At 39.7% G+C, this 26,096-nt stretch overlaps 1 protein-coding gene and 2 non-coding genes across 11 annotated transcripts in view; all 3 read right to left on the reverse strand.

Annotated features, from left to right (window-relative positions):
- UBAP2 (ubiquitin associated protein 2) overlaps window positions 1–26,096 on the reverse strand; it is a 111,564-nt gene that overhangs the window by 12,179 nt on the left and 73,289 nt on the right. For 6 of the 9 annotated variants that reach the window (XM_078436738.2, XM_060609483.3, XM_060609485.3 and 3 more), the window contains 9 exons: window positions 23,853–23,908; window positions 18,949–19,016; window positions 16,405–16,594; window positions 12,764–12,977; window positions 9,401–9,675; window positions 8,631–8,800; window positions 6,979–7,192; window positions 2,680–2,719; window positions 347–530 (listed from right to left, as the gene is read on the reverse strand). In XM_078436738.2, coding sequence (XP_078292864.2) covers window positions 347–530; window positions 2,680–2,719; window positions 6,979–7,192; window positions 8,631–8,800; window positions 9,401–9,675; window positions 12,764–12,977; window positions 16,405–16,594; window positions 18,949–19,016; window positions 23,853–23,908 — 1,411 coding nt within the window. The remainder of the gene's footprint in view (window positions 1–346; window positions 531–2,679; window positions 2,720–6,978; window positions 7,193–8,630; window positions 8,801–9,400; window positions 9,676–12,763; window positions 12,978–16,404; window positions 16,595–18,948; window positions 19,017–23,852; window positions 23,909–26,096) is intronic. The other 3 variants (XM_060609484.3, XM_060609482.3, XM_060609490.3) reach the window with 1 other exon arrangement.
- LOC132663970 (small nucleolar RNA SNORD121A) lies at window positions 1,160–1,242 on the reverse strand. Its single transcript, XR_009603357.1, has one exon. It is a non-coding gene; the product is annotated as a small nucleolar RNA SNORD121A (small nucleolar RNA).
- On the reverse strand, window positions 16,204–16,286 carry LOC132663969 (small nucleolar RNA SNORD121A). Its single transcript, XR_009603356.1, has one exon. It is a non-coding gene; the product is annotated as a small nucleolar RNA SNORD121A (small nucleolar RNA).

Consider the following 26,096-nt stretch of genomic DNA (forward strand, 5'->3'; position numbering starts at 1 on the left):
TCTCACTTCACATCACTGTGACTCGAGCCCAGAGTGGGAAAGGCCAGGCCAGGTTCAGGGCACACTCCTGAGAGGTGGAGGAAAAGTAGCAGCAGCAACACCCTAGCTCCACCATTCCCAGGGACCCCAGTGCTCTGTGACAGCAGGGGCATTACATGTTGTGACACAGCTGCTGATACTTCTGAGATAGTGCCCAGCCAAAATGAATGAGCTAAAGCATTATTACAAAAGGCCAGGACATCATGCTAGAGGCAACAGGAGTTTTGTTCGTTGGAAGAGCTTTCTATAAGGGTTCAGGACTTCGCACCATTGTGCCTCTCACTGTGAGCTCGTATTTTCCCCATACCTGCTAAGTTGAGAGAGGGGGCTGCTGGACAGGTCACCAGGCTGGGACATGGAGGGCAAAGTGGCAGTGTGCTGGGATGCAGAGGGTAGAAGCGTAGTGCAGGAAGTGGTACTGGGCAGTGAGCCCACAGATGGGAGGGCAGAGGGAGGGTCCGTTGTCTTTGGAGCTGGAACGGATGAAGTAGCTGTAAGAAACATATCGGTTTAGCTCCAGAACCATTTGTAAGTATGTACAATATGTTCAATATCTTGTGACAGGTCAGGGTCGGTTTGAGACACATACAAAGTTACATTCCCCAGGGAAAATGCCCAAGCATTTTCTGTCAGATATAACTAATAAAAATGACATGTGAAGGTAAGACGAACAGGATTTGGCAGAGAATAGGAAATGACAGCTTTACAATCATCAACTAGCCTATGCCATGGATATACTTCTAACTAAAGGAACCTGACCCAGAGTTGCACCCACAAAGAGCAACAGGCTAGGAGGCAAATTTTTCTGAAAAGTCTCAACAAAGGATGATGGTACAAATCTGGTAGGCAAGACCATCAAAAGGTTAGGTTTTTGCTTGTATCAGGCTGACTTGTGAAAGCTCATAGCCAATTGAGGGCACATGGGGGTTGAGAGCCCAGGGTACATATACTGTGGAGAGTTATATATGCCTAAAATCCACTGTCCAACACCCACATTCACATGCATAGTGAGCATTTCCGTAAACAAACAAACAAACAAACAAACAAACAAACCCAACCCTCAGAGCACATAAAGGAGCTTATTAGGCTTCCAGAAGATCATAAATGTGATCCATCCTAGCTGTAGAAAGACTCAGTTTTAGTTCTATCCACACATACAACTCAGATATGTGCTTGGAAATAAAGCATCATTGTCTTTCCCAGTTAGGAAGGAAAAGCAATCTTGACCCATCTGCAGAACTCCCTGGGAGCCTGAGGGAAAACATGCTAGTCTCTCAAAAAGACAATTTGAAAACACAACAGTAGCAACAGGGTCAACACAGAACATGACCCATACTTAAGAGTGGTCCTTACAATCTTGAGACTTGCTTTTGACTGACGGTCTATTCCAAACAGGACACCTGTTACAGAAGCCAGATAAAAGCACCACAGATGTCCCTGACCCAAAACTCAGACCTTGTAAGTTACCTACGTAGATCGTAGGTCACATTATAACAAGTTCACAAGAAGCCTCTGAAAGAATGGCAGTGGAGAGACAGATGGAGATAAAAACCTATCTAAAATGCATGCTATGTTTTCCAGACATTTCATATCTCATGATTTTATTCATAATCTCTAAATCATAATTGGGGCGCCTGGCTGGCTCAGTTGGTAGAGTGTGCAACTCTTGATCTCAGGGTTGTGGGTACGAAGCCTCATCTCCAGATGATCTAGGACACCTTGATATGTTCTCAATCTCAAGCCTGCAGAGAGGAAACTTGCCACCAAGGTTTGTGAAATGAGAATGTCCTCTGACATCCCAAGTTCTCAGAGCTACCAATGTACCTCCAAACAGTTCCAGCAGCCCAGCAATATCAAAACCAACTCTGGGTAATCACATGTGTCATTTCAATTCCAACTGAGGCCCCCTCTTGGACTGAAAAAAATCCCATGTCCACATTCCAAAAATCCTAAATAAAAGGAAAGTCTTTCTGGCTTCTATAATGGATACCCATTTGTGTTACTGAAAAATGAATGAAAATCATCATAACCAATCACAGATAAGCCAAGAGCATCTAACAGGGATTTACCTGCAACCATCATCTCCAGCGAACACTGAGCTTACTAGAATTAATAGAATCTTATCCCCATTTTTTCCCAAGTGTTTACAGAGAGCATCATTTTATCTCTCTTCTGCACAACAGTTCATCGAATCCAGAAGGCAAAGAGCATGCCTTTCCTGAACTAGCACACCAATTTCTGCTTTAAAAGTCCTTTACAGTATTGGAATGAGAGCCCTCTGACTACACCAGAACCTGTGCCTCTAAGCAAAGCATCTTTTAAATCCATGCTACACTCTACACTTGGGGTGTGGTCTGACTAGAACAGAATTATATGAGACTATCAATTCCTTCTTGCTGTAGCTAACATTTCTCATAATACCATCAGCAACAATCTACTCACAGGAATCTCTAGCTGAACTTGTAAACCCTACCAAAGAAATGATGCCAACAGATAAGAAGTAGCTATCAGAAAAATGCAAAAGGATTAGTTTTGCAGAATTAGTCACTAGCCTATTGTTTTCCCTATCATATTAGCAGCTATACTCTTTTTGTTTGATTTCCACCACACAAAATGAGAATAGTCAGCTTCTATACTTACTGTCTATAGTCTGCTGACTTCGACCACCACCATGTCCATTCTATAAGGAAGAGAAAAGAAAGTAAGCATACCACAAAATCAAATGATAACCTAGCTGACTTTCTATTGGGATTTAGTCAGAAATACATGAATTATAGATTGATCAAGAAATGATGTGGGGCACTGGGGTGGCTCAGTGGATTAAGCATCCAATTCTTAACTTCGGCTCAAGTCATGATCTCACAGTCCATGACAGTAAGCCTGCATCAGGCTCTACACTGCCTGCTTGGGATTCTCTCCCTCTCTCTCTCTCTGCTCCCCCCACCAAAATAAATAAAAACCATTACGGGGGGGGGGGGGGGGATGACTTGTTTTATTTTGTTTCTTAATAAAAGGAGAGGTAATTAACACATTCTTTAAAAATCCTAAGGAGCTGACATTTTTGAAAAACAGACTGGGTATTTAGGGAAGTAACAAGACAGACTCTAATCACAGGAAGCAAAGAAACTGTCCTAAAAATTATTAAGCAGTACAAAGAACTCGGGAACTTATACTGAAATCACCACATCTTTGTATCTCACATGGTCTCCTCAGTACCACTCAGGCAAGAAAAAAAGTTTCCAAATTAAATGGAAAATAGTTCTCAAATAAAATGAGATGTTACTGTGAAACATGGCTTTTCTTAACTGGGTAGGGCAACAGCAGGTTAGCAGAGTGTGGTAGTACCAAAAAGAGCGGAATCTGAAAACAATTAGTTTGCATTAACCATAAGGCATTTCATTGGAAACTAGACACACAAAAGGAGGTATCCTCACAAGGAAAATTTCCACAGATTGACCAAAGCATACGGTGAATGATAGTGGGGCCTACAAGGCCCAGACACTATCCCTGGATGGGAAAAGGAAGCTGACAGAGATTTCCTTCTTACAAATGTGAAAACTTAAAGAAAAAAGACAAGCCTTTAGATGTTGCTTCTGCATTTAACCCAAATCCTGTTGTGTTATTGATAATATGTTTTTTCCTTTTTTTTAAACATTTTTTAAAATTTATTTTGAGAGAGAGACAGAAAGAGAGAAAGAGGGAACATGTGCACATGCATGGGGGAGGGGCAGAGAGAGAAAGAGAGAGCAAGAAAATATCAAACAGACTCCACACTGCCAGCAGGGAGCTCGATGCAGGGCTCAAACCCAAGAACGGTGAGATCATGACCTGAGCTGAAAACAAGAGTTGGATGTTCGACTGAGCCACCCAGATGTCCCTAACATGTTTTTTTCCTCAAAAAAAATTTTTGAGATTATTTACAAGAAATGTAGACAATAAAAGAGTAGAACTTCAAGGAGGGGAAAAAATGAGTTAAAATAGAAGACTGAAGTCAGGGAAAAGAAAATACAATACACCTTACCAGTATATATACAGATAGGTTAGAAAGCAATCAAAATTGTACTCTCTGCCTCTCTTAAACTAGAGTTCACTATGCACTAGGGGCACCTGGGTGGCTCAATCAAGCATCCAACTCTTGATTTCAGCTCAGGTAAAGATACCAGGGTCATGGGAACGAGGCCCACCCTGGGCTCCACGCTAAGCATGGAGCCTGCTTAAGATTCTCTTTCTCTTTCTGCCTCTCCCCCATTTATGCATGCTCTCTCTCTCTTAAAACAAAATAAAAATTTTAAAAACATATATGCACTAAATTCATACACATGATACCAAGCATGTACCGCAAAACAGCACAAATGGTGACAAAGAAATGTTCTCAAAACCACACCATACAGAAAGAATAAAAAGGGGGAATAGAAAAGAACAGCCATCAGACCTTAGGAGTATTTTATTCCACCTTGAAAATCACGCATAGACAATGGGGGCACCTGGGTGGCTTGGTGGGTTAAGCATCAGACTCTACTGATTTCAGCTCAGATGATGATCTCACAGTCATGAGATGGAGCCTTGTGTAAGGCTCCCACCAGGCGTGGAGACTAAGATTCTCTCTCTCTCTCTCTCTCTCTCTCTCTCTCTCTCTCTCTCCCTCTCTCTCTCTCTCTCCCTGAGCCCTTCCCCAACTAGTACTCTCTCCCTCTCTCAAAAAAACAATGGACAAACTGATTTAACACAGAAGCCACATTATTTGGGGTGGAGGTAATTCTAGGCAGAAGAATGGTGGGAATAAAAGTAAAGAAGTGCCAAATGGTCATGAGAGATCAAAAGTCTGCAGGGTCTTAGTTCAACTAGTCAAGCAAGGAATGAGGTGGGTAATGATCTGAGCAAGCAGCATACCAGGTGAAATTAGAGCTGGAATTCAGAAGTCGAGCAGACAATAGGGATTTAAGCTTAGACAGCACAGAGTCTGATTTCTCTTTTGGAAATTATACCAATACTATACAAGGAAATGTTCAGCAATAAAGGGAATATTCTATATGCACATGTGCATGTTCCTATATTATAGCCACTATAGATACTGAACATTTAAAATTTGGTTAGGGGGCACCTGGGTGGCTTAGCTGGTTAAGCATCTGACTCTTGGTTTTGGTTCAGGTCATGATCTCACTGTTTTGTGAGTTTGGGCCCCGTGTCTGGCTCCGTGCTGACAGTGGGGAGCCTGCTTGAGATTCTCTGCTCCCTCTCTCTCTCCCTCCCCACTTGCACCCTCTCTGTCTCTCTTAAGTTATAAGTTATAACTTAAGTTATAAATAAACTTAAATAAACTTAAATAAATTAAACTAAAATTTGGTTGGTATGTCTGAGGAGCTAAAATTCTGTTTACTTAAATGAACTACTGCATGTGGCACGCCTGGGTGGCCCAGTCAGTTGTGTGTCTGGCTCTTGGTTTCGGTTCAGTTTGTGGGTTAGAGCCCCAAGTCAGGCTCTGCACTGTGCAGGTGCAGACCCTGCTTAGGATTCTATCTCTGCCCCTCACCGACGCTCCCTTGTGCTCTCTCTCAAGATAAATACATAAATTTTAATAGATAAAATAAACTACTACATGTGGTTAGTTGCTACCATATTGGAAAATACAAGAATAAACCTCTTGTTAAAGATGATAGATCAGAGTATATGGCTTATAAAAAATATGTAAACCCCAGTAAGACAAATACAGGTGAAAAAATGATAACAAAATTCTGTAGACTAGAAAGCATAGACAGAATGGGAACTGACTTAGTTCACATGGTAAAGCCAAATCCAAAGGTAGTGTTAGGCAAATCCAGAAAATAAGGCAACTAAATCAAAGAGCCATACCAAGCAACTCAGTATTTATCTGCACCAGATAACTTTGAAAGTGGGAGTGGAGGTACAGCTAAATGTAGAAGGATTTGTTTAAAGACTGCACAGACCAGATCCCTTCCCCTCTCTCTCCATTTGCACAGCAAGGTAACTGCCCCCTCCCACCTTCTCTCTTAGGCCCTAAACATCATCAAAAGGGTTAACACATGGTCAGATGTAGTGTTAACGAAAATGATTAAGTTAACACAGACAAAACAAGTATTCTGACAATAGACTTCTCTTTCCGCTAGGCTCTTAAAGACACTGACAGATAGACATAGGCCCTATAGGGAAGTGACAAGAAGAGTATCTGGAGAATCTAAACAAGCTCAACAGAACAGGCCAAAGGAGCTGACAAAGGAGGTGTCCACACGGGGGGTGTGTCCACCCGCCCCCACCCCCCCCCCCAAAGAAATGGCCTACCCACGCTGTTCCACATCAAAGCCCACATTCCACTATCTACCCCACAAGCCAAAGCCCATAGTTAACCTTTTAGTGTCAAGTAGGCAGCCTGCAATCACCAGACATTTAAGGAAAACATCTAACATAAAAAGAAGGAAAACAAAGAGAGGGAGGGAAAAAAATTCCTATGTTGAGATGTACAATATATCCTGAGAGTCTTAGAAGGAAACTTAAGAAAATGAACCCAAATTTCTGCTACGCCAATTCAACTATTTCCCTTATTTTCATGTTCTTGTCCACTCTTTGAAGTAGCTCTAGTAATGTTTGAACACTTTTGCCTTACAGGAAACTAAAATGTTACAAGTAAGACTAGAGTACCCCCACCCCCACCCCATCCAAAATACTATGAACTTGGAATATACCCTTGTGCTTTCTGTATACTAAGTTTCTGAGGTCCATTCACACATTCCTGTGCATGGGTACCTGAAAAGCAGATTTCACACCAGATGCCCACTATTAGAAAACTCAACACACTACAAGAATTGTATTCAAAAGGTTAACTAATTTCTTAAAGAAAATGTCATCTAAAACCCTCATTTCCCAAACTAAACATGGACCTCTAAATAGGATTTTGTACAAGAAGAAACTTGAAAGACCAATTACCGTGACGGTTCCTGGAGCTGACTCCGATGGACTCACAGAGCTTTGGTATGCAATTCTGTTATGCACAGAACTCTGGTCATAGGAGGAAGACGTTGTTACTGGACTAGTGGAGCTCAGCGATGAGCTGGTCAGACTGGAGGAGGTAATGACTGAAGTTGTATAGGTGGAGTTCTGTACTGCACTGGTCATTGGTAGAGAGGTATTCAAAGAATCACTAGAGAATAAAAAGATTTTGACATAAATTTATGTCGTATTACATGGTTTCATTGAGTAGAACTATTTCATCACTTTACTGTCATACTATAAACAAACATGTCTGTACCTACACATTTACACTACCACATTCTTTAACTGTATTAAAGATGCAAGTTTAAAACACCCCTCCTTTCCAAATCAGACCCACCATTTTTTAAATGTTTATTTATTTTGAAAGAGGGGGCAGGGGGACAGAGAGAGGGGGAAAAAGAGAATCCCAAGCAGGCTTGGCACTGTCAGAGCAGAGCCTGATGAGGGACTAAATCTCAAGAAATGTGAGATCATGACCTGAGCCGAAATCAAGAGCCAGATGCTCAACTAACTGAGCCACCCAGGCGCCGCAGACCCACCTAATTTAAATGACAGGCAGAAGGACATTTTAAAGAATCCTTAAGAATCTTTAAGGAATCCAGATGTCTGGGACCATTTGTAGAAAGAGAACCCAAACAAACATCAGGTTTTAGCACTAGAGAGCAGAAAAATTAATAAAATCTAAAATCAGGGATTCTCTACTTATAAAACGAATATTCAATTGAAGAAAAATAAGAGTTGGCAAAGATATACAAGAATTGCATCCCTCAAGGAGCCTGGGTGGCTCAGTTGGTTAAGCATCCGAATATAGCTCAGGTCATGATCTCGCGATTGGCTGGTTCAAGCCACATGTCAGGTACTGTGCTGACGACTCAGATTCTGTCTCCCTCTCTCTCTCTCTCTGTCCGTCCCCCATTCACTCTGTCTCTCAAAAATAAATAAACATTGGGAAAAAAAATTTTTTTTAATATTGCATCCCTCATAGATTATTGGTAGGAACGTAAAATGCTGCAGCCACATGAAAGAAGTTTGCTGGTTCTTCAAATAGGTAATATAAGGGTTACCACGTATGACCTAGCAATTATTAGGTCTAAATCCAAAAGAACTAAAGGAGACAAATCTGCACTTGATCTTAGCCAAAAGGCCGAGAAGCGATAAAAGGAGACAAATCTGTAAATGAATGTCCATTGCAGCATGATTCCTAATAGCCGAAAAGTGGAAACAATCCAAATGTCCGTCAACTAATGAATGGATAGACAAAATGTGATCTGCACAATGAAATACTATTCAGAAATAAAATGCACACATGCGACAACATAAATGATCCTTGTTATATGAAGTATCTGGAATAGGCATATCCGGAGACAGATGATTAGTTGCCAAAGGGAAAGGGGAGGGAGAAACTGGGAGTGACTGCTAACAGGCACAAGGTTCTTTGTAGGGTTATGGAAGAAAAGTTCTGCAATTAGGTACTAACAATGGCTGTACAAACCCAGCGCCACATGGTGTATTGCCTCCAACAGGTGATCTCTTAGACTCCATTACTTTGCCAACAAAGGACTTAATCCGGAGAAGAAGTTGTGTACCTTAATGACTTTGAATACAAGCTGATGGGAATCTGGTTACTATTTTCACTGCTTGCAGCTGATCCAAATTCAGAGAGAGAAGGTTCTGATCCAAATTCCAAGGCGCCAAACTGAACGTTTAATCCTGTGACATCTGCTGAACCAGGCATTTCCACTGCAGAAGCTGGGATCTGAAAAAGCAGAGCCATCACGTCAGGAACAGAGATTCCAAGTCCCAGAGGCCTGTAATACAGCTAGTGAGTACTGGCTTCCCAAAGCACTACAGGCACACTTGAGGAACATGGGGTGAGAAGCCCAGTAGTAGGAAAAAGGAACAGAATGTTGCAAAAAACAAAGACAAGAGAAAAAAGAGAAAAGAAAAATTAAAAGTTAACAGCAGAATGATCAATGCCACTAACTGCTTCTTACAGCAAAGGCCGAAGAAAGGGGGAGTTGGTGGTGGGTGAGCGGAGGAAGAGAGCGGGCCTCCTCTGAAAGCATTATCTGGTCAAAGAACCACTTATTCTCTATCTATGGGACACAGCTAAATACACAAGACCAGCAAATTCTCTGAGCCAGGTCCAGTACTTTGAATTAACAGTCTCTATCTCTAACAAAAAGCCATTCCCTCTAATATTAGCCCAGGCACTCAGAAATAGCCAATTCTCATAAAGCAGGAAGCTATGTGCATGACAAAAAATACGATGTCTGAGGCTTACTAACCCAGCCCTTGAGCTAAATGTTAAATTATATCCACTGTTGGGATTGTGACTTCTGGATGGAGAACACACCTTAGAAGCTGGGGGTATCCGCCGCTTCGGTAGTTTGACGTGTTTAGGCTGTGGCTGGTGGGCAGTCACAGCAATGTTTTCTACAGTCATGCTGGGAAGCTGCAGAAGTTTGTTCACAGTGGAGGTACTGTCCCTGGGTGTTGACTCTCGCAGTTTTACCTGGGAAGGAAAGGACTCCAACCCAGGAGGAGGAACAGCAACGGGCTGAGTGTGGTGCTGCTGTCGCTGGCTCAGTTGACTAAGAACCGGGGATGGTTCAGGTTGAGATTTGAAGTCTATTAAATATGTGAAGGGGGAGGGAAGGAAAGTAAGCAACAATCAATTATTTAGGCACACGAGCTTAGAGCTCCCTCTTCCACCATGACTGAGAAAGAAAGGTTGTAGTTATCACTGGTTTCTCCCAACAACCATCTAGCTGAATCCCCTAAGTGGGGGGTGTGTGATATATTATAGCTAGCATATGATAAAAGAAAAGGATGACTGTATGGGCTTATAGACAAATTCTTATGCAGACAGGAGATGTAGTTTATGTTAAGTTATACTGGTTGAAAAGTGGATAAGAAAAGCAAGGAGTTGCTACACACATCTGGCCTTTAGCTAATAGCAAATTATATTTTGTTGCTTTATGAATTTTGTAACTAAATTGTTAAAAATTATTTTCCAGTAACTAATATGTGATATCACAAAATCCAGAAAGCAAAAAAAAAGTGTATATGTTAACATAAATCACCCTTCCAACACTATCTGCAGATTCAGTCTACAAAGGCAGACACTGCACCCAGGTATATGAGTATCTTCAGAGACACTGTTTCAAAATACAAACGTATACAGACACACACACACATACATTATATACAGTTTCCTCACAAACCATTTAGTTTTCAGAAACTGTTCCACATTAATGTGTGAAGAGCTACTTCATTTTTGTGGCCACATAGTAATCCAGTGTACATAGGCATCAAGTTTTAAAACCAGTACTATATTAAAGGGCCTTTAGATTTCCCAACTCTTGCTATGAAAAACAATGCTGTAATGCACGGTTTTTTATGTAAGACAGTTTGCTCAAGTGCAAGTATACCTGTAGAAAAGAGTTATTGGTTCAAAGAACAACTCTTCATTTTGACAAATACTTCAAGATTCTTTTCCTAATTTGAATAATGGAAAATAGCATAAAAGATGCAAATAAAAATAAGTTGGATGAAGCATCATTTCATACACTCCAATATACCTTGCCTATGAACTCTGACCATACCTTGTTGACCATTTTTTTACTTTGTTGTTCATCTCCTTGATTTTTAGTTACTCTTTTTTTTTAATGTTTAGAGACAGAGAGAGACAGAGCATGAGTGGGGAAGGGGCAGAGAGAGGGAGACACAGAATCTAAAGCAGGCTCCAGGCTCTGAGCTGTCAGCACAGAGCCCGACGCGGGGCTTGAACTCACAAACTGCGAGATCATGACCTGAGCTGAAGACAGACGCTCAACTGACGGAGCCACCCAGGCACCCCTTTAGTTACTCTTTTCTATAAGGAAGTTACCCTTTATCTACATGATTTTCAAGTCATATACGATAGAAGTTGGTAATTTTTTTCAGCAAAGAACCAGATAGTAAATATTTTAGGCTGTGAAGGCCATCTGTTAGCAACTACTCAACTCTCCCTCTATAGACTGCAAGTAGTGCTAAGACAACACATAATGGGCGCCTGGGTGGCTCAGCTGGTTAAGCATCAGAATCTTGATTTCCGCTCAGGTCATGATATTGTGGTTCATGATTTCAAGCCCCACATCAGGCTTTGCACTGACAGCGTGAAGCCTGCTTTGAATTCTCTGTCTCCCTCTCTCTCTGTGCTCCCCTGCTCGTGTGTACGTGCGCGCCCTCTCTCAAAAATAAACATTAAAAAAAAAAAACCATGATGAGTGGTAATGGCTGTGTTCCAATAAAACCGTATTTGCAAAAAGAGGTGACAAATCTAGTTGAAGGTTTGCCAACCCATGACTTAATGTATTTCCATCTTAGATAAATCTATTTTTGGACTTTATATTAGAGGCATGTAGGAAAAAGACAGGATTTATAAGGAACATGGGAATAGCATGTGCAAATCTAAAAACCCTTATCACCCACTGCAGTGGGTCTGCAGAAAAAGATTAACACAGCACTATAGCTGCCATCAAAAATGCCACCTTGTTTAACTGGCTCTTGGCTAGTGTCTGGGAACATAGACTTTTGATATGTTCCAGGCAAAGGCTGCCAGCATTCTTAACAGTTAAAAGTGACTCTGTGCCTTTAATGTTTGTACAATGTGGTTTATAGCATACAGTTACTTTCCTTCTGGGAATGTGGACTTTTAGTATGTATTCAGCAGACGGTAAAAAACTTTGGGCAATGAGGCTCTAATGAATAGATACGCCTCATTTTGAAGCCTGGTGGACATCACTTCAAACATGGGAGTGGTCTCAAGTACTTCCATTACAAAGAACTATTTCTTTGAGTAGAGAAATGTACTTCTATCTCTTTGAATAAGTCCTAAACATAAACCTGCCCAGGAAACCAACCCTATGGTTAATACAATCCTCTGCTGTTCCTTAATGCAGTGTGGCATGCATATGTTAATAGGAAATGGGTGTTTTAACATCACAAAGTCTACAGCAGTATAGATTAGAAATTATCAAACTTACACATGGTGCCTTTATGTTACAAACCACTGACAGTAAGCCTGGCACAAATCATGATAGATACATACGAATGTTAGAATGAGAAAGCAATCCATAGGGTGTGATTTAAAATGTTGTCCAGGGGTGCCTGGGTAGCGGTGTCTGTTAAGTGTCTGACTCTTGATCTCGGCTCAGGTCCATGATCTCAGAGTTCGTGAGTTTGAGCCCCGCACTGACTCTGCACTTATGGCACAGAGCCTGCTTAGGATTCTGTCTCTCCTTCTCTCTGCCCCTCCCCTGCTTGTTGTTCGCTTGTGCTGTCTCTCTCAAAATAAATAAACATTAAAAAAAAATTTTTTTTTAACGTTGTCCACATCCCTGACTCGGTCCCCACCCTACTGTAATACAGCTTAGAAAATTCTGTTTCGGCCTTTACTTACAAAGTGTTGTTTCCATATATTTGCATGGCTTTCCCATGCTTTTGCACATCTCTTCAAAGTATGTTCTAATATTACTTCTACCACTACTACTACTAACTAAATACAGATATTTACACAATACAAAGCTAACGGAATTAATTCAGAAATGCTATAGAAATTCTACTAAATAGTACCTCTGGATAAATTCCACATTGGCGTTACAAGTCAACACACTCTGCTAATGTTCAGCATGTCCTCACTAGGGGCAAACCACCACAGAACATGTATACTTACCAAAATGACTAAGGACTGAGGACTGGGAAGTTGAGGACTTGAGGTCCCAAGAAGTAGTAGTTGTGGGGGGACTTGTACTATTCTGTTGTGAACTTGGGGTAGTGGTAAACTGGCCCAAACTTGGAGCTTTCAATTGGTCCAAAATCTGGGAGCTGGTGATGTTTGCCATTTTGGAAGGTGCAAGCTCTCCAAATCCTGAACCAAGGACGGACGACTTTAAAGAGAAAGAAAAAGAAAAACCTTCAGCAATACAAATCTATCCCAGAGTTAAAACATACCAAGTATTTTCACAAGGATTTTAAAATCTATAACCCAGAACATGGAATCAACAAGACTCACCTGAGCAAATACTACAGGAAAATATTACCAAAAAAGATCTGATTAAATCCAAGAATCAGTCCTGATTCTGATGAGAGGTTAAAGGAAGAGGACTATTTTCCCTGGATTTTAGGATAAAAGTGATGTCACAAGTTCACAAACAAAATAGTTTTCTAAAGAGAAATATCATGAATTAAATGACAAAGACAAGCTAGAGAAATAAAAATATAGTACTTTCTCAAAATATGGAACAACAATAATCATCTTTAAGTTTGGTCACAGAAAGGCTCAGCCATGTAATCCTACAATATTAAATGCAGTTTGCAGTACCTGTCTAAAAAGTTAATATTCTAAAATCAGACAATGATTTACACATGAAGTATCTGTGTACTGGACAGATACCCTGGACACCGCTGTGCTTATTTCGAGCTATTTTGATGACTAAGAACACCAAAAATGCTCCACAAGTATACAAAAGAAAATGTTACACCTCCCCCATCTATCCTGTCAGGTCACATACCAAGATCCAAAGAGAATGATATATGTAAAAGACCACTTTATAACCACTTTCTAACACCGTACACAAAAATAAACTCAAAGTGGGTTAAAGACCTAAATATGAGACCTGAAACCATAAAAATCCGAGAAGAGAACAAAAACAATAATTTCTTTGACATCAGCCATAGCAACATTTTTTATTTTATTTTATTTTATTTTTTTTTTTTATTTTTATTTTTTTTTTTTTTACATTTCAATAATCATTTTATAGCAACATTTTTTAGATACATCTCCTAAGGCAAGGGAAACCAAAGCAAAAATAAACTATTGGGAAAATATCCAAGGAGAATGAGACCCTAGGACTAGTGAACACAACAGCAGATCAACTTCATTTTTACCTATCAAGATCATTCAGTTTCTGAAAAAGATAAGTTGTCAAAAAATAGCTTTTCAAGGGGTGTCTGTGTGGCTCAGTCCAACTCTTGATTTTGTCATGATCTCATGGTTTGTGCAAGCCCCTCACTGGGCTCTGCACTGACACATGGAGCCTGTTTGGGATTCTCTCTCCCCTCTCTGTGCCATCTATGCTCTGAGCGCTCGCTCTCAAGCCCCCCTCCCCAAGAAAAACCTTTCAAAACCATTTAAAAGGTCACAAATAGAAATGACTTGCATTCTCTTAAGAGATCAGATGTAGAAAGCTGAAATAATTGTTTCTGTTAACAATATCCAAAGGCATGGAGTATCCCAGTTGTTCTAAGGAAGACCAAATTCTCCAATTTGAGTAAAACATTTAAGTTGTAGGGAGTTACTGCACATCACACAATCTACTAACATTATTTATCACTACTTTAGAATCCTTGCTATTTCATGCTGCCAAAACACCTGTCTTATGTGGCTACAAATCCAAAAACCCAGTTCAAGCCCACTTGTTCAGTAAAGGCTTCCAGAATGATGCTTTTGTTCTTCCTCTTTTCCTACCTAATTTCTACCCTGCGTTAGTCAATACTATCAAATGCAGTTTCTGTGTGTTTTACAACATAATGAAATCACTGAGTCAAGGACTAGCACCTTGCTTCAGGTTAACATTTAGCACAGGACTTCTCAATTTCACCTACACTTCAATAGATGGGGGCTTTAAAAATGTGTATTGATACACAAGTATGCCTACACTCACATATACACAAATACACACAAATGCCCAACACGCAATCCCAAGATTCTGACTTATTTGGTTTGTGCAGACTCTGGCATTATTTTATTATCCTTACTACTGTTGTTATTTACTGAAGTTCCCCAGTGATTATGAAAGTACAGTAGGTTGAGCACCACTCCTCTAATATGCTAAACATTACTTGTTCCAGTTTCTCAAGGTATTGTTCATTACAAAAGGCAACACACCTGAAGGCACTGTTAAAAAAGAAACACAACAAAACAAAAAACACATGCCCTAAAAAGAAAAAAAAACAAAATAATAAAACAAACAAAACTCATGTCCTACCTATGCTCTGAGTGGCCTGGCTAAGATTCCAACAGTTCGCATAGACATTACATCAGCAGACCAGTAGCAGATAGAAAGACATCGGAGGAAGAAAGGACAGGGATGGTTCACCTCAAACCATGAGGGTACTGGGGCACCTGGCTTGCTCAGTTGGTGAAGCATACAGCTCTTGATCTTGGGGTTATAAATTCGAGCCCATATTGGGGATAGAGATTACTTAAAATAAAATCTTTATAAAAAAAAAAGAAAAACTTGAGACCCCCTCAAAATAGAGATAGCATCATGCCTTGGGCTGTCCCACTTCAAGCACTCACATTCTCTCGTACACAATCATCAGTGGTACTAAAAATGCCAAATTCTCAAGCCAGTTATACATGACATAACGTGGCTGTGCAGAGTAGAACACCACAATGAAAAGTTTACATATTAAATTCTCCATTTTATGAAGTGGTGCAGCAAATGATTTTTGAGTCAAGTAGGAGAGAAAGATTATTATCATATTTATAAATTCTGTTTCTCAACCATGGATTTCAGGTAAAACACAACAAAGAATGAACAAAAATAATTACCACTAGTGAAAGCTGTGGATCTGTATTTGGAGGTGTTCCAACTGAGAACACCTCACTGCCAACTGAGCAGTACCTACAGTTAGGGCCTTCAGTTCACCATTATTCTGCAACTACATTCTTTGGTTATCTTCATATCCTTCACTAACAGTTCCTGAAGTCCTTTCTGATAGGAGCTAAATTCTCATAGGAAATTAAAGTCAGATATGCAAGCGGCAGATGACCCTTATTTTAAGGAAAACACATCCACATTAAAAGGGCTTCTGCTACAAAGTGAAGTTTTATGAAAAGATACACTAATTTTATGAATAACAATTAAAAATGCAAAAAATAAAAGCCTTCCTAGACTTAGAAAGAACTGTTTTAGCATGATTTTAGCAAGCCAATACTGACAAACATTTGCATTTTATTACACTGGAAAACAAATGAAAATTTTAATGTCTTAAGTACAGACTTTCAAAGAAAATACAAGAAAAAAATTATTAATAAGAAGGATGCCTCAATGATTAAGACTTAAAAGATTTCAACTAATCATAAAGAAGCATTTTTTAAAAATCATTGTCCAGGAAACTCAGAGTAGTTGAATTCCACATGGAATCATCAGATATGTGCTTGGAAAGTATCACATCATTGTTTTCTGGACTGAGATCGTCTAAATATTTTTGTATTTAGAAAATAATTATCAGGCATGTGTCATTCTAGAATACATTTGTTCATGGGTACAGTCCTTCAAATCCCATACTAAAATAAAAGTGAGTTACCAGACTCTGAGGAGAATAGGAGTTGACAGCAGTGGAGCTGCCAGTCCCTGGTGCCATCTGATTGTTGTGCTGAGAATTTGTGAAGACAAGGGCTTGGCCAAAGCCCTGTTGTTGGGAAGTTTCAAAGGAGTTGACTTCTGAGGCTTGACTGGGAGGAACAGGCTTCTGGAGCAAGGCTACCAGATCAATGCTAAGCAGACAAAAAGCAAATGAGGAATGAGTCAAAAGCACATCTTACCAACAATGAATTTGAGAAGTGTATCAATATAAAGTAAATTCATGTTAAAAATAATCTAAGTGAGGTGATCTCAGGGTCATAAGTCAAGCCCCACGCTGAATGCAGAGATTATTTAAATAAATAAAGTTTTAAAAAAGTTATAATTTAAGTGAGGAAAACTTTTGGAAACTGTAGTTTAAAGGAGCCAAAAGAACAGCATCAATGACCAAAAAAAAAAAAAAAAAAAAAAAAAAAAAAAAAAAAAAAAGCATATGAAGCCACAGAGACTAAAGCAGGGCTTTGAAGAGAAGAGAAATGAAAAGGTGCATTGAGGTAGTTCCACAGAAATAGCACAATAACAACTCATTTGAAAACCTGGAGCAATTGAGTAAACAGTATTCTGAAGTTTGGCTCATTTTCTTTAGAATACTTTGCCCCATTCATTACTTGGAACCAGTGTCTCTTCAACTTGCCTCAAAGAGGGTGAATCTCTATTTTGAGGGATTGAGAACCACAGCCATAGTAGACAATCCAAACAGTCATAAATATTTCTACGTTCTACGGTATAAGATATTTAAGCTTATATAAATCTCCAATAATTTTCTCTCTTAAACATTCAGGGGGGAAAACACAGTAACAAATCCTCTCTAGAACACTTGTAATGTCCCCAGAAAAACAGATATTCCAACTTAAAACTTACGGCCTGAAAACCTAAAAGCCTGAGGAAGAAATGATCTTCAAGATATATACAACCTGACATGTGAGTGAACTAGCTACTAACTCCTCCACAGAAACTGCAAGGTGCTCAGAATTTACTAACAAGGTAATTTGCTCCCTTAAACCATTTCAAAGGCCAGTTCCCACTCAGTTCTCCTGTCTGAAACGCTCACCATGCCAGTGAGGCAGATTCTGGAAGGTCAAATAATTCAAGGCCCACTACTATCTAATAAAGATCAAAGTTCCTAGGCCTGTATTCCTCTCCTTATGCACTACCCACACTTACTCTCCTGTAACCAGGTTAAAGTACCAGACTAGTATTTTGGATCCCCAGGTGATGTTATACTTATGATATCCTAACTCCAAGGATATAAATACAGGGTAGTTATATTACATATAACCCATCTCAAAAGATGCATTATCTCTCTCACACACACACACACACAATACAGCAAGTTCTATTCCAAAAAGTTGGTAAGATGTATTAATATAGTATAGCACTGTCTATTAACTAACCATTAAATAAGTATATTTCTTTTCTTTTTTTCTTTAAATTCCCTCCCATGCCCAACTGTGACCTCTGAACCCATCCTTTCCTCTGCTTCAGTGAATAGAGAAGGGGCTTCATATATTTTTTAATGTTTATTTATTTTTAGGAGTGGGAGGGAGGGAGGGAGGGAGAGAGGGAGAGAGAGAGAGGGAGAGAGGGAGAGAGAGAGAGAGAGAGAGAGAGAGAGAGAGAGAATATCCCAAGCAGGCTCTGTACTGTCAGTGCAGATCCTGGACACAGAGATCAGTCTAACCAACCGTGAGGTCATGACCCAAGCCGTTATCAAGTATCGGAGGTTTTTGTTGTTGTTGTTTTTTTTAAATAAAAATGATCCTGGGGCACCTGAGTGGCTGAAGTCGGTTGAGCGTCCAACTCTTGTTTTCAGCTCAAGTCATGATCCCAAGGTCATAAGATTGAGCCCCATGTCAGGCTGCATGCTGACAGTGCAGAGAGCCTGCTTAGGAGTCTCTCTCTCCATCTCTCTCTGCCCCTTCCCGGCTTGCTCTCTCTCCTTCTAAAAATGAATAAACATTTGAAGAACAAGAGGAGAGGGGAGGGGGAGGAGGGAGGGGAAGAGGGGAAGGGGAGAAGGGAGAAGGGGAAAGGGGAGGAGAGGAGAGGAAAGAAATAGAAGAGCCCACATAAAATGAGAAATTTGTATTAGTATGAGAATGCCTAAATAAATGGTATTACACACAGAAAACCAAAGGTATTTTGTATTAAGTTTATCTGTCAAACAATATACTGCATTTACCAAAGTAAAAAAGAACCACCATAAATAGGCTTAATATAATCTCTACCACAAATGATAACAAATCACACACATAATTGCTATTTTAATTCATTAGTGGATACAACTAAGTAGATAATGATGTAGGCTATGTCAGTTCACAAGGAAGGTTAAGGATAAAACAAATTCTCAGAAGAAAATAGTAAAAACAGGAAGAGATTCAAGAAAAGGAAAAAACAGAAAGAGACCTGAGAACCAAAACAAATTTCTGGAGTAAGAAATTTAAATTATGCTTTGAATAACAAACAAAAGGGGACAAAAAGTGTTTACCTTTGCCCAGGTGTGACATGATTCTCTGCTGGAACAGCTGAGGCAGTGAAGACTTTTGTTTCAGAAAGCTGTATGGAAACGAATAAAAAAATACTTTGCTCTTATTTTACATAACATAAAACCCAAAATGTATCCAATTTCTGACAATTTTGGGGCGCCTGGGTGGCTCGTCGGTTAAGCGTCTGACTTTGGCTCAGGTCATGATCTCACAGTTCTTGAGTTCAAGCTCCACGTCAGGCTCTGTGCTGACAGCTCAGACAGAGCTGGTAGCCTGCTTTAGATTGTGTTTCCCTCTCTCTCTGCCCCACCCCCTCTCATAATGTCTCTGTTTCTCAAAAAAGTAAATAAAAATGATAAAATAAAATTTTAATAAAATTTCTGACAATTTTTAGTCACCAGTACTCTCATTACACTTCACCCAAAAAGTGGTCTAAAACAGAAGAAATACACAAGTGATCATAACAATTTCGTTAGGGGGAAGGTAATTTTTAAATTGACAAACCCGAAAAAAGGACTTCACATCAGAGAAACAATGAAGTCAGACCAGGGTTCAAGTCCTAGTCACGCTGTTCTATTTGACATTATACAAAATGAAAACACCAGTAAAACCACCACAAATGCCAAAAGTTTGAAAGAGCAAAAAACTGATGTTTCTTCTTCCCCCAAACAGATGGTTTTAGTATTTCATTTATTAGTAATCTGTATTTCTTTTTTATTAAGTCATAGGTTTCCTTGTTTTTTATAAAAACAACTTTATTGGGGGTATATCACATCCAATAAGCTGCAAATATCGAAAGCAAATAACTGGGTTTTGTCATATTTATATGCCCATGAAATCATCACAAAATCATGACAATGAACATATTTATTACCCTAAAAGTTTGCTCCTGTCCCTGTGTAATCAATCCCTCCCACCACTCACCTTAGTCCCCAGGAAACCACCAATGTGTTTTCTGTGACTACAGATTAGGGTTCTATTTTCTAGAATTTTAAAATATGCAATCTTGGGGTACCTGGATGGATCAGCCTATTGACCATCTGACTCTTGATCCCAGATCAGGTCAAGATCTCACGGTTTGTAAGACCAAACCCCACATCAGGCTCTGTGTTGAAAGCATGGAGCCTGCTTGGGATTGTCTACCTCTCTCTGCCCTTCTCCCACTCTTGCTCTTACTCTCTCAAAATAAATAAACTTTAAAAATAAATAAGGGGCGCCTGGGTGGTTCAGTCATTTAAGCGTCTGACTTCTGCTCAGGTCATGATCTCACAGTTTTTGAGTTCAAGCCCTGCGTCCGGCTCTGGGCTGACAGCTGAGATTTGGATTCTGTCTCCTTCTCTCTCTGCACCTCCCTACTTGGGTTCTGTCTCTCAAAAATAAATTAAAATGTTAAATAAATAAATAAGCAAACAATCTTTTTGTCTAACTTTTTTCATTGAACATAATTATTTTCAATTCATGCGTATCATTTAAATGCCATTTGAAGTTTTGCGGGATTTTTTTTTTTTTTTTTTCCAGAGAGAGAAGATGGGAGGGGCAGAGAGAGAGACAGAGAGACAGAGAGAATGAATCTCAAGTAGTCTGTACACTGACAGTGCAGAGCCCAATGTGGGGCTAAAACCCATGAACCCTGAGATCACCTGAGCCCAAATCAAGAGTCGGATACTTAACCAACTGAGCCACTGAGGCACCCTCCACCTTTTGATGTTTTAAGGCACCCAGAATAAAATTTTTTGAAACCTTAACTGACATTATTGAAAGGTAGACTCTTTTCACATTTTCAAAGTGGGGCATGAGTGTTTAAAGGCTGAAAAGTTGATATAATGAGATAATGTAACTGCAGGAAATATTTCTCAAAGACTTTTATAATACATATTAACTCTAAATGTCTCAGAACTCTGAAATACTGGATAAAAATCAGATTGCCCTCACAAATTAAAACTATGATAGGGGCAGAGCAGGCAGTAGGTGTTCACTTTCTAGAAAAACAAATAAAAAGTGCTGAATAGATTACTGCTTGAACAAGAAGAGCTTACACCCTATTTCAAGGTAGTATCTTGAAGAGTACCAAGGAATCTATTTTTGCCTCAACTCTATCTACCATGTAAGATTCTGTAAGACACAGAGAAAAGCAATAAAGGAATAACTCTGTGAAATGCAATGACAGAGAAGATCTAAAGCCATAAATATTTTAGTTCAAATCAAATTAGAACCACCATTAATCACTAACATCCTATCTGACCCTGGCAGAAAACAGAAAATTAAATTCTTTCCTCCCTCTTTTTTTAAAAAAAAGGACTTGACTGGCTGTCAGTAAAACATATGACTTTTGATCTTGAGGTCATGAGTTCAAGCATCATGTTCGGTGTAGAGGTTACTTTAAAATAAAAATACTATCTTTGTGCGCATCTGTCTGGCTCAGTGAGTTAAGCATCCAACTCTTGGTTTCACCTCAGGTCATGACTGACACTGCAGCAGCCCGCTGGGAGCACAGAGCCTGCTGGGGATTTTGTCTCCCTCTCTCTGCCCCTCACCTGCTCATTCTCTGTATCTCTCTCTCAAAAATAAATAAACATTTAAATAAAATAAAATAGTTTAAAGAAAGTATTATGTAAAATGGAAGCATTCTCAGATTTCAAAAGACACAAGCCGTAATTTAATATTTAGGAAAAGAAAAAGACTAGAAGGAAATATGTAAAAATTATTTAAAGTGGATGCGGCTTTGAGCCCCATGCTGGGCAAAGCTTACTTAAAAGAAAATTTTAAAAAGGAGAAGGAAGGGAAAGGTTAATAATTCAAGTAATTTTAGATTGGCACCTTAGATTACTCATGTTTCAATAACCATTATTTTTTTTTTTAATAGAGAGAGAGAGAGAGAGAGCGAGCACAAACGAGCATGAGCAGGGGAGGGGCAAAGAGAGGGAGACACATAATCTGAAGCAGGCTCCAGGCTTCTGTCAGCACACAACCTGACAAGGGCAAGCCCACGAACCATGAGATCATGAGCTGAACCAACTCAATGAGCCACACAGGCACCCCTGTTTTTTTAATTTTTTAGATCGGTATCAAGCCCCGTGTGGAGCTCTGTGCTGATAGCACAGAGCAGGCTTGGGATTCTCTTTCTCTAACCGCCTCCCTGCCAAAATAATATAAGTAAACTCTTTAAATAAATAAATAAATAAATATCAATAAATAAAATTTTAAAGATATACTTGTGAGTACAGAATGTTAAGACAGGGAAAAATAATCTCAACAATTTCAAAGACTGGGTCACTTTATATTAAAGATCGATACTTATAGGGCCTTTACTCTCCATCATGATGTCTGCTCTACCAGTCTATCACATACATACATGTTCTGGACCTTGAGGGTCAAACAGAAAAATGATATAAAATATGGTATAGGGCTATTAGTTCAGTTACATTTTTTAAAATTAAATCTTTTTTTATCAAAGAGCATGTTATGCTGAGCCCAGAGTTATAGATCAACACTGAGAAGCTAGTGTAGTACACTCAAAAATGGTTATCAAATAAATGAATATAAAAAGCTAGTCTAGTTTTAAGAAGAAGGGGTTGGGCCTAGAACCAGAATCAGTTAATTTCAACTGTGACCAAAACACTATCTCCTTTAATTAAAATGTTATAAAAAATAAACATTCACAGGCCAGGGCAATAGTTATCAGAACAAAACAGGGGCTCCTGGGTGGTTAAGCGTCTGACTTTGGCTCAGGTCATGATCTCACAGCTCCTGAGTTCAAGCTCTGCATTGGGTTCTGTGCTGACAGCTCAGACCTGGAGCCTGCTTTGGATTCTGTGTCTCCCTCTCTCTCTGCTCCTCCTTTGTTCATGCTCGGTCTCTGTTTCTCTCTCAAAAATAAATGAACATTAAAAAAATTTAAAAACAGGGGTGCCTGGGTGGCTCACTTGGTTAAGCATCCAACTTCGGCTCAGGTCATGATCTCACCGTCCATGAGTTCGAGCCCCGCGTCGGGCTCTGTGATGACAGCTCGGAGCCTGGAGCCTACTTCAGATTCTGTGTCTCCCTCTCTCTGACCCTCCCCCTGTTCATGCTCTGTCGCTCTCTGTCTCAAAAATAAACACTGGGGCGCCTGGGTGGCTCAGTCGGTTGGGCATTCGACTTCAGCTCAGGTCACGATCTCGCAGTCCGTGAGTTCGAGCCCCACATCGGGCTCTGGGCTGATGGCTCAGAGCCTGGAGCCTGCTTTAGATTCTGTGTCTCCCTCTCTCTCTGCCCCTCCCCCATTCATGCTGTGTCTCTCTCTGTCTCAAAAATAAATGAACATTAAAAAAAAATTTTTTTTTAAAAATAAACATTAAAAAAATTTTTTTTAACATTTAAAAACAAAAGATAAGCTAAAAAATGATTTTTAGGCCTACTTAACACCTGATCTTTTTTTTTTTAAGTTTATGTTTTAGTAATCTCTACACCCAATATAGGGACCGAACTCATGACCCCCAGTTCAAGAGTCCCATGTTCTTCAGACTGAGCCAGTCAGGCATCCCTAACATCTTGTCAATTTTTGTTAGTCAGTCTGTCTGTCTGTCTGTCTGTCTGTCTGTCTATCTATCTATCTATCTATCTATCTATCTGCAGGGCAGGCAGGTGAACATGAGCAGGGGAGGGGCAGAGTGAGAGAGGCAGAGAGAGAATTCCCAGCAGGCTCCTCACTGTCAGCACAGAGCCCTACAGCAGGACTGGATCTCACAAACCATGAGATCATGACCTGAATCAAAACCAAATTTCTTAAAAATCTTAAAAACACGATAATCACATGTCTGAAAAAGAGCCATGGGCAACTACAAGATGTTTCCAGCTTTTTCAAAGAATGCATGCCCTTACCAGAAAACAAGAGGAAGACAGATCTAATCTGATGCTAAATACTTACATCTTCAGTCCAGTCGTCTGTTGTCCACTCTTCCACCGAATTCTTCCAGGCCCCTGCTGACAATAATCATAGTTTACATCACAAAGTCAAATATCATCTCACTCCAACTAATTCTCTATCGTATACTGTATAAAATGTGTCATAAATCTTATTAGTAATTTAGTTTACAATCTAATATGAAGCTCCTGATCTATTCTCAATAAAATGCCATGTAGTCAAATTCAACTTAGCTAGATACTATCCACATAAACTGAAAGCAAAGTCTCACACTAATTTTGCTTCAGTGTAGATCATATCCAAGCAATTCTGCCATGATTAATAAAGTATGAGCATAGCACAAATACACATATTTAACCATGAGAGCCTTATGATATGTAACATTTAAAACAGAGCAAAATTCATTATGAAGCTGGCTTGGCTGGATCTTAATTTCAGGTAGATTACTGAACTACTGAATTTATAGATGCATCCTCTTTGTAAGATATTAAAGGGGTGCCTGGTATGGCTCAGTAGAAAGTGTTCAACTCGGATTCAGCTCAGGCCATGATCTCACGGTCCTGGGTTGGAGACCCATGTCAGGCTCAACGCTAAGAGTGCAGAGCCTACTTGGAATTCTTCCTCTCTCTCTCTCTCTCTCTCTCTGCCCCTCCCCTGCTCATGCTTTCTCTATCAAAATAAATAAACTTAAAAAAGATATTAGGTCCATTCTATGGTTCCCTAATTAGATCTCCAGCAAAGCTGAGCATTAGTCCTGCTCACATAAATTCTGGTGCTATATACTAATTGCTGATGAGCAGATGCAGAAGATCTGCTCAAACAATTCTTACAGAATAAATATTTAAAGAGAAGCATTTGTATTCAGAAATGCTGACTTACATGCAAATACATACGTGCAAAAATCAGAGAAAATGATTTCATAAGAAAATACACAAAGATATCAACTATAACTACCCCCAGGAAGTAAGACTGTGCATGTTTTCACTCCTTCAACAGGGAAGAAATGAGCTGAGCATCTGACCTACAATGAGGTTTGTGTATGCAAAGGACAAAAGGAAGAGAAGAAGTGGAAAACAATTGAGAAAAGGGCAGGTAACCAGATCTAACTTCCTTAGAACTAGGTCTATAACCTAATAACCAACTGTTTCATGAATAAACAGAAGGTGTTACCTATGAAAAGAGTCCTTCCTAATGGAATTCTTTCAGGTGGATGTCCCTAGTTTAGGACTGGTTATGGCAAACATAGAATTGATGAATGTATGCAGTATGGCGCTCTGTAAAATGTCCCCTAAGATATGCTACTATATAGGAGATATTTCAAACCTAAAAAACATTCCCTCCTGTGTGAGAACCCTACACACATCACTGAGAGATGTCATCTATCATCATGGATCATGGGACATATACATTAAAGGAAGGAAGAACATGGATACAGGCACTGTTTGTTCTTCTGTGCCTCTCAACTGCATGTATCCTTGAAATAATCATAAACATTAATGCAGAATGTTCTGAACTGACAGTGTGATCCTTTCTACTGGTTCACTCATCATACCTTTTAATGGTTTCCACAACTTTTCCAGAAATATCATAAAACAATTAGGAATTTAAGTGGACCCAAATATCTCTTTGAATTAAAACTTTTTTTAAGGTTTTTCTTTTTGATAGAGACAAAGAGAGTGTGAGTAGGGGAGGGTCACAGAGAGAGGGAGACGCAGAATCCAAAGCAGACTCTAGGCTCCAAGCTCCAAGCTGTCAGCACAGAGTCTGATGTGAGGCTCGAACCCACAAACCACGAGCTTATGATCTGAGCCGAAGTCAAAAGCACAACTGATTGAGCCACCCATGCACTCCCAATTCAAACAGCCTCTTAAAACTAGGAAGAGGTCCTAGTTTAAGTGAAAAAATACGAGTTACAATTAGTCCCAGTCAGAAATCAGTAGTGAAAAGTTGTTCTCTAGACCTCTGCCTAGGCTTCTTAGAGATCACCCTGTACACAAAGCTAAATATATCTAAGGCAAACCATCTACCTACTCTCCACTCTTATATTCCTTCTGCAATGTGATTTTCTTCAAGGCACTGATACATAATCCCCAATGTTTTAATAGCGTCAAGACTTTTCTCTAAGTAGATATATAGTTTTAAAAACTCACAACTAGGGGCGCCTGGGTGGCTTGGTCGGTTAAGCGTCCAACTTTGGCTCAGGTCATGATCTCCAGGCCTATGAGTTCAAGTCCCGAGTCGTACTCT

Source organism: Panthera onca, chromosome D4 (assembly GCF_046562875.1).
Source record: "Panthera onca isolate mPanOnc1 chromosome D4, mPanOnc1 haplotype 2, whole genome shotgun sequence".
Classification (NCBI taxonomy): Eukaryota; Metazoa; Chordata; class Mammalia; order Carnivora; family Felidae; genus Panthera; species Panthera onca.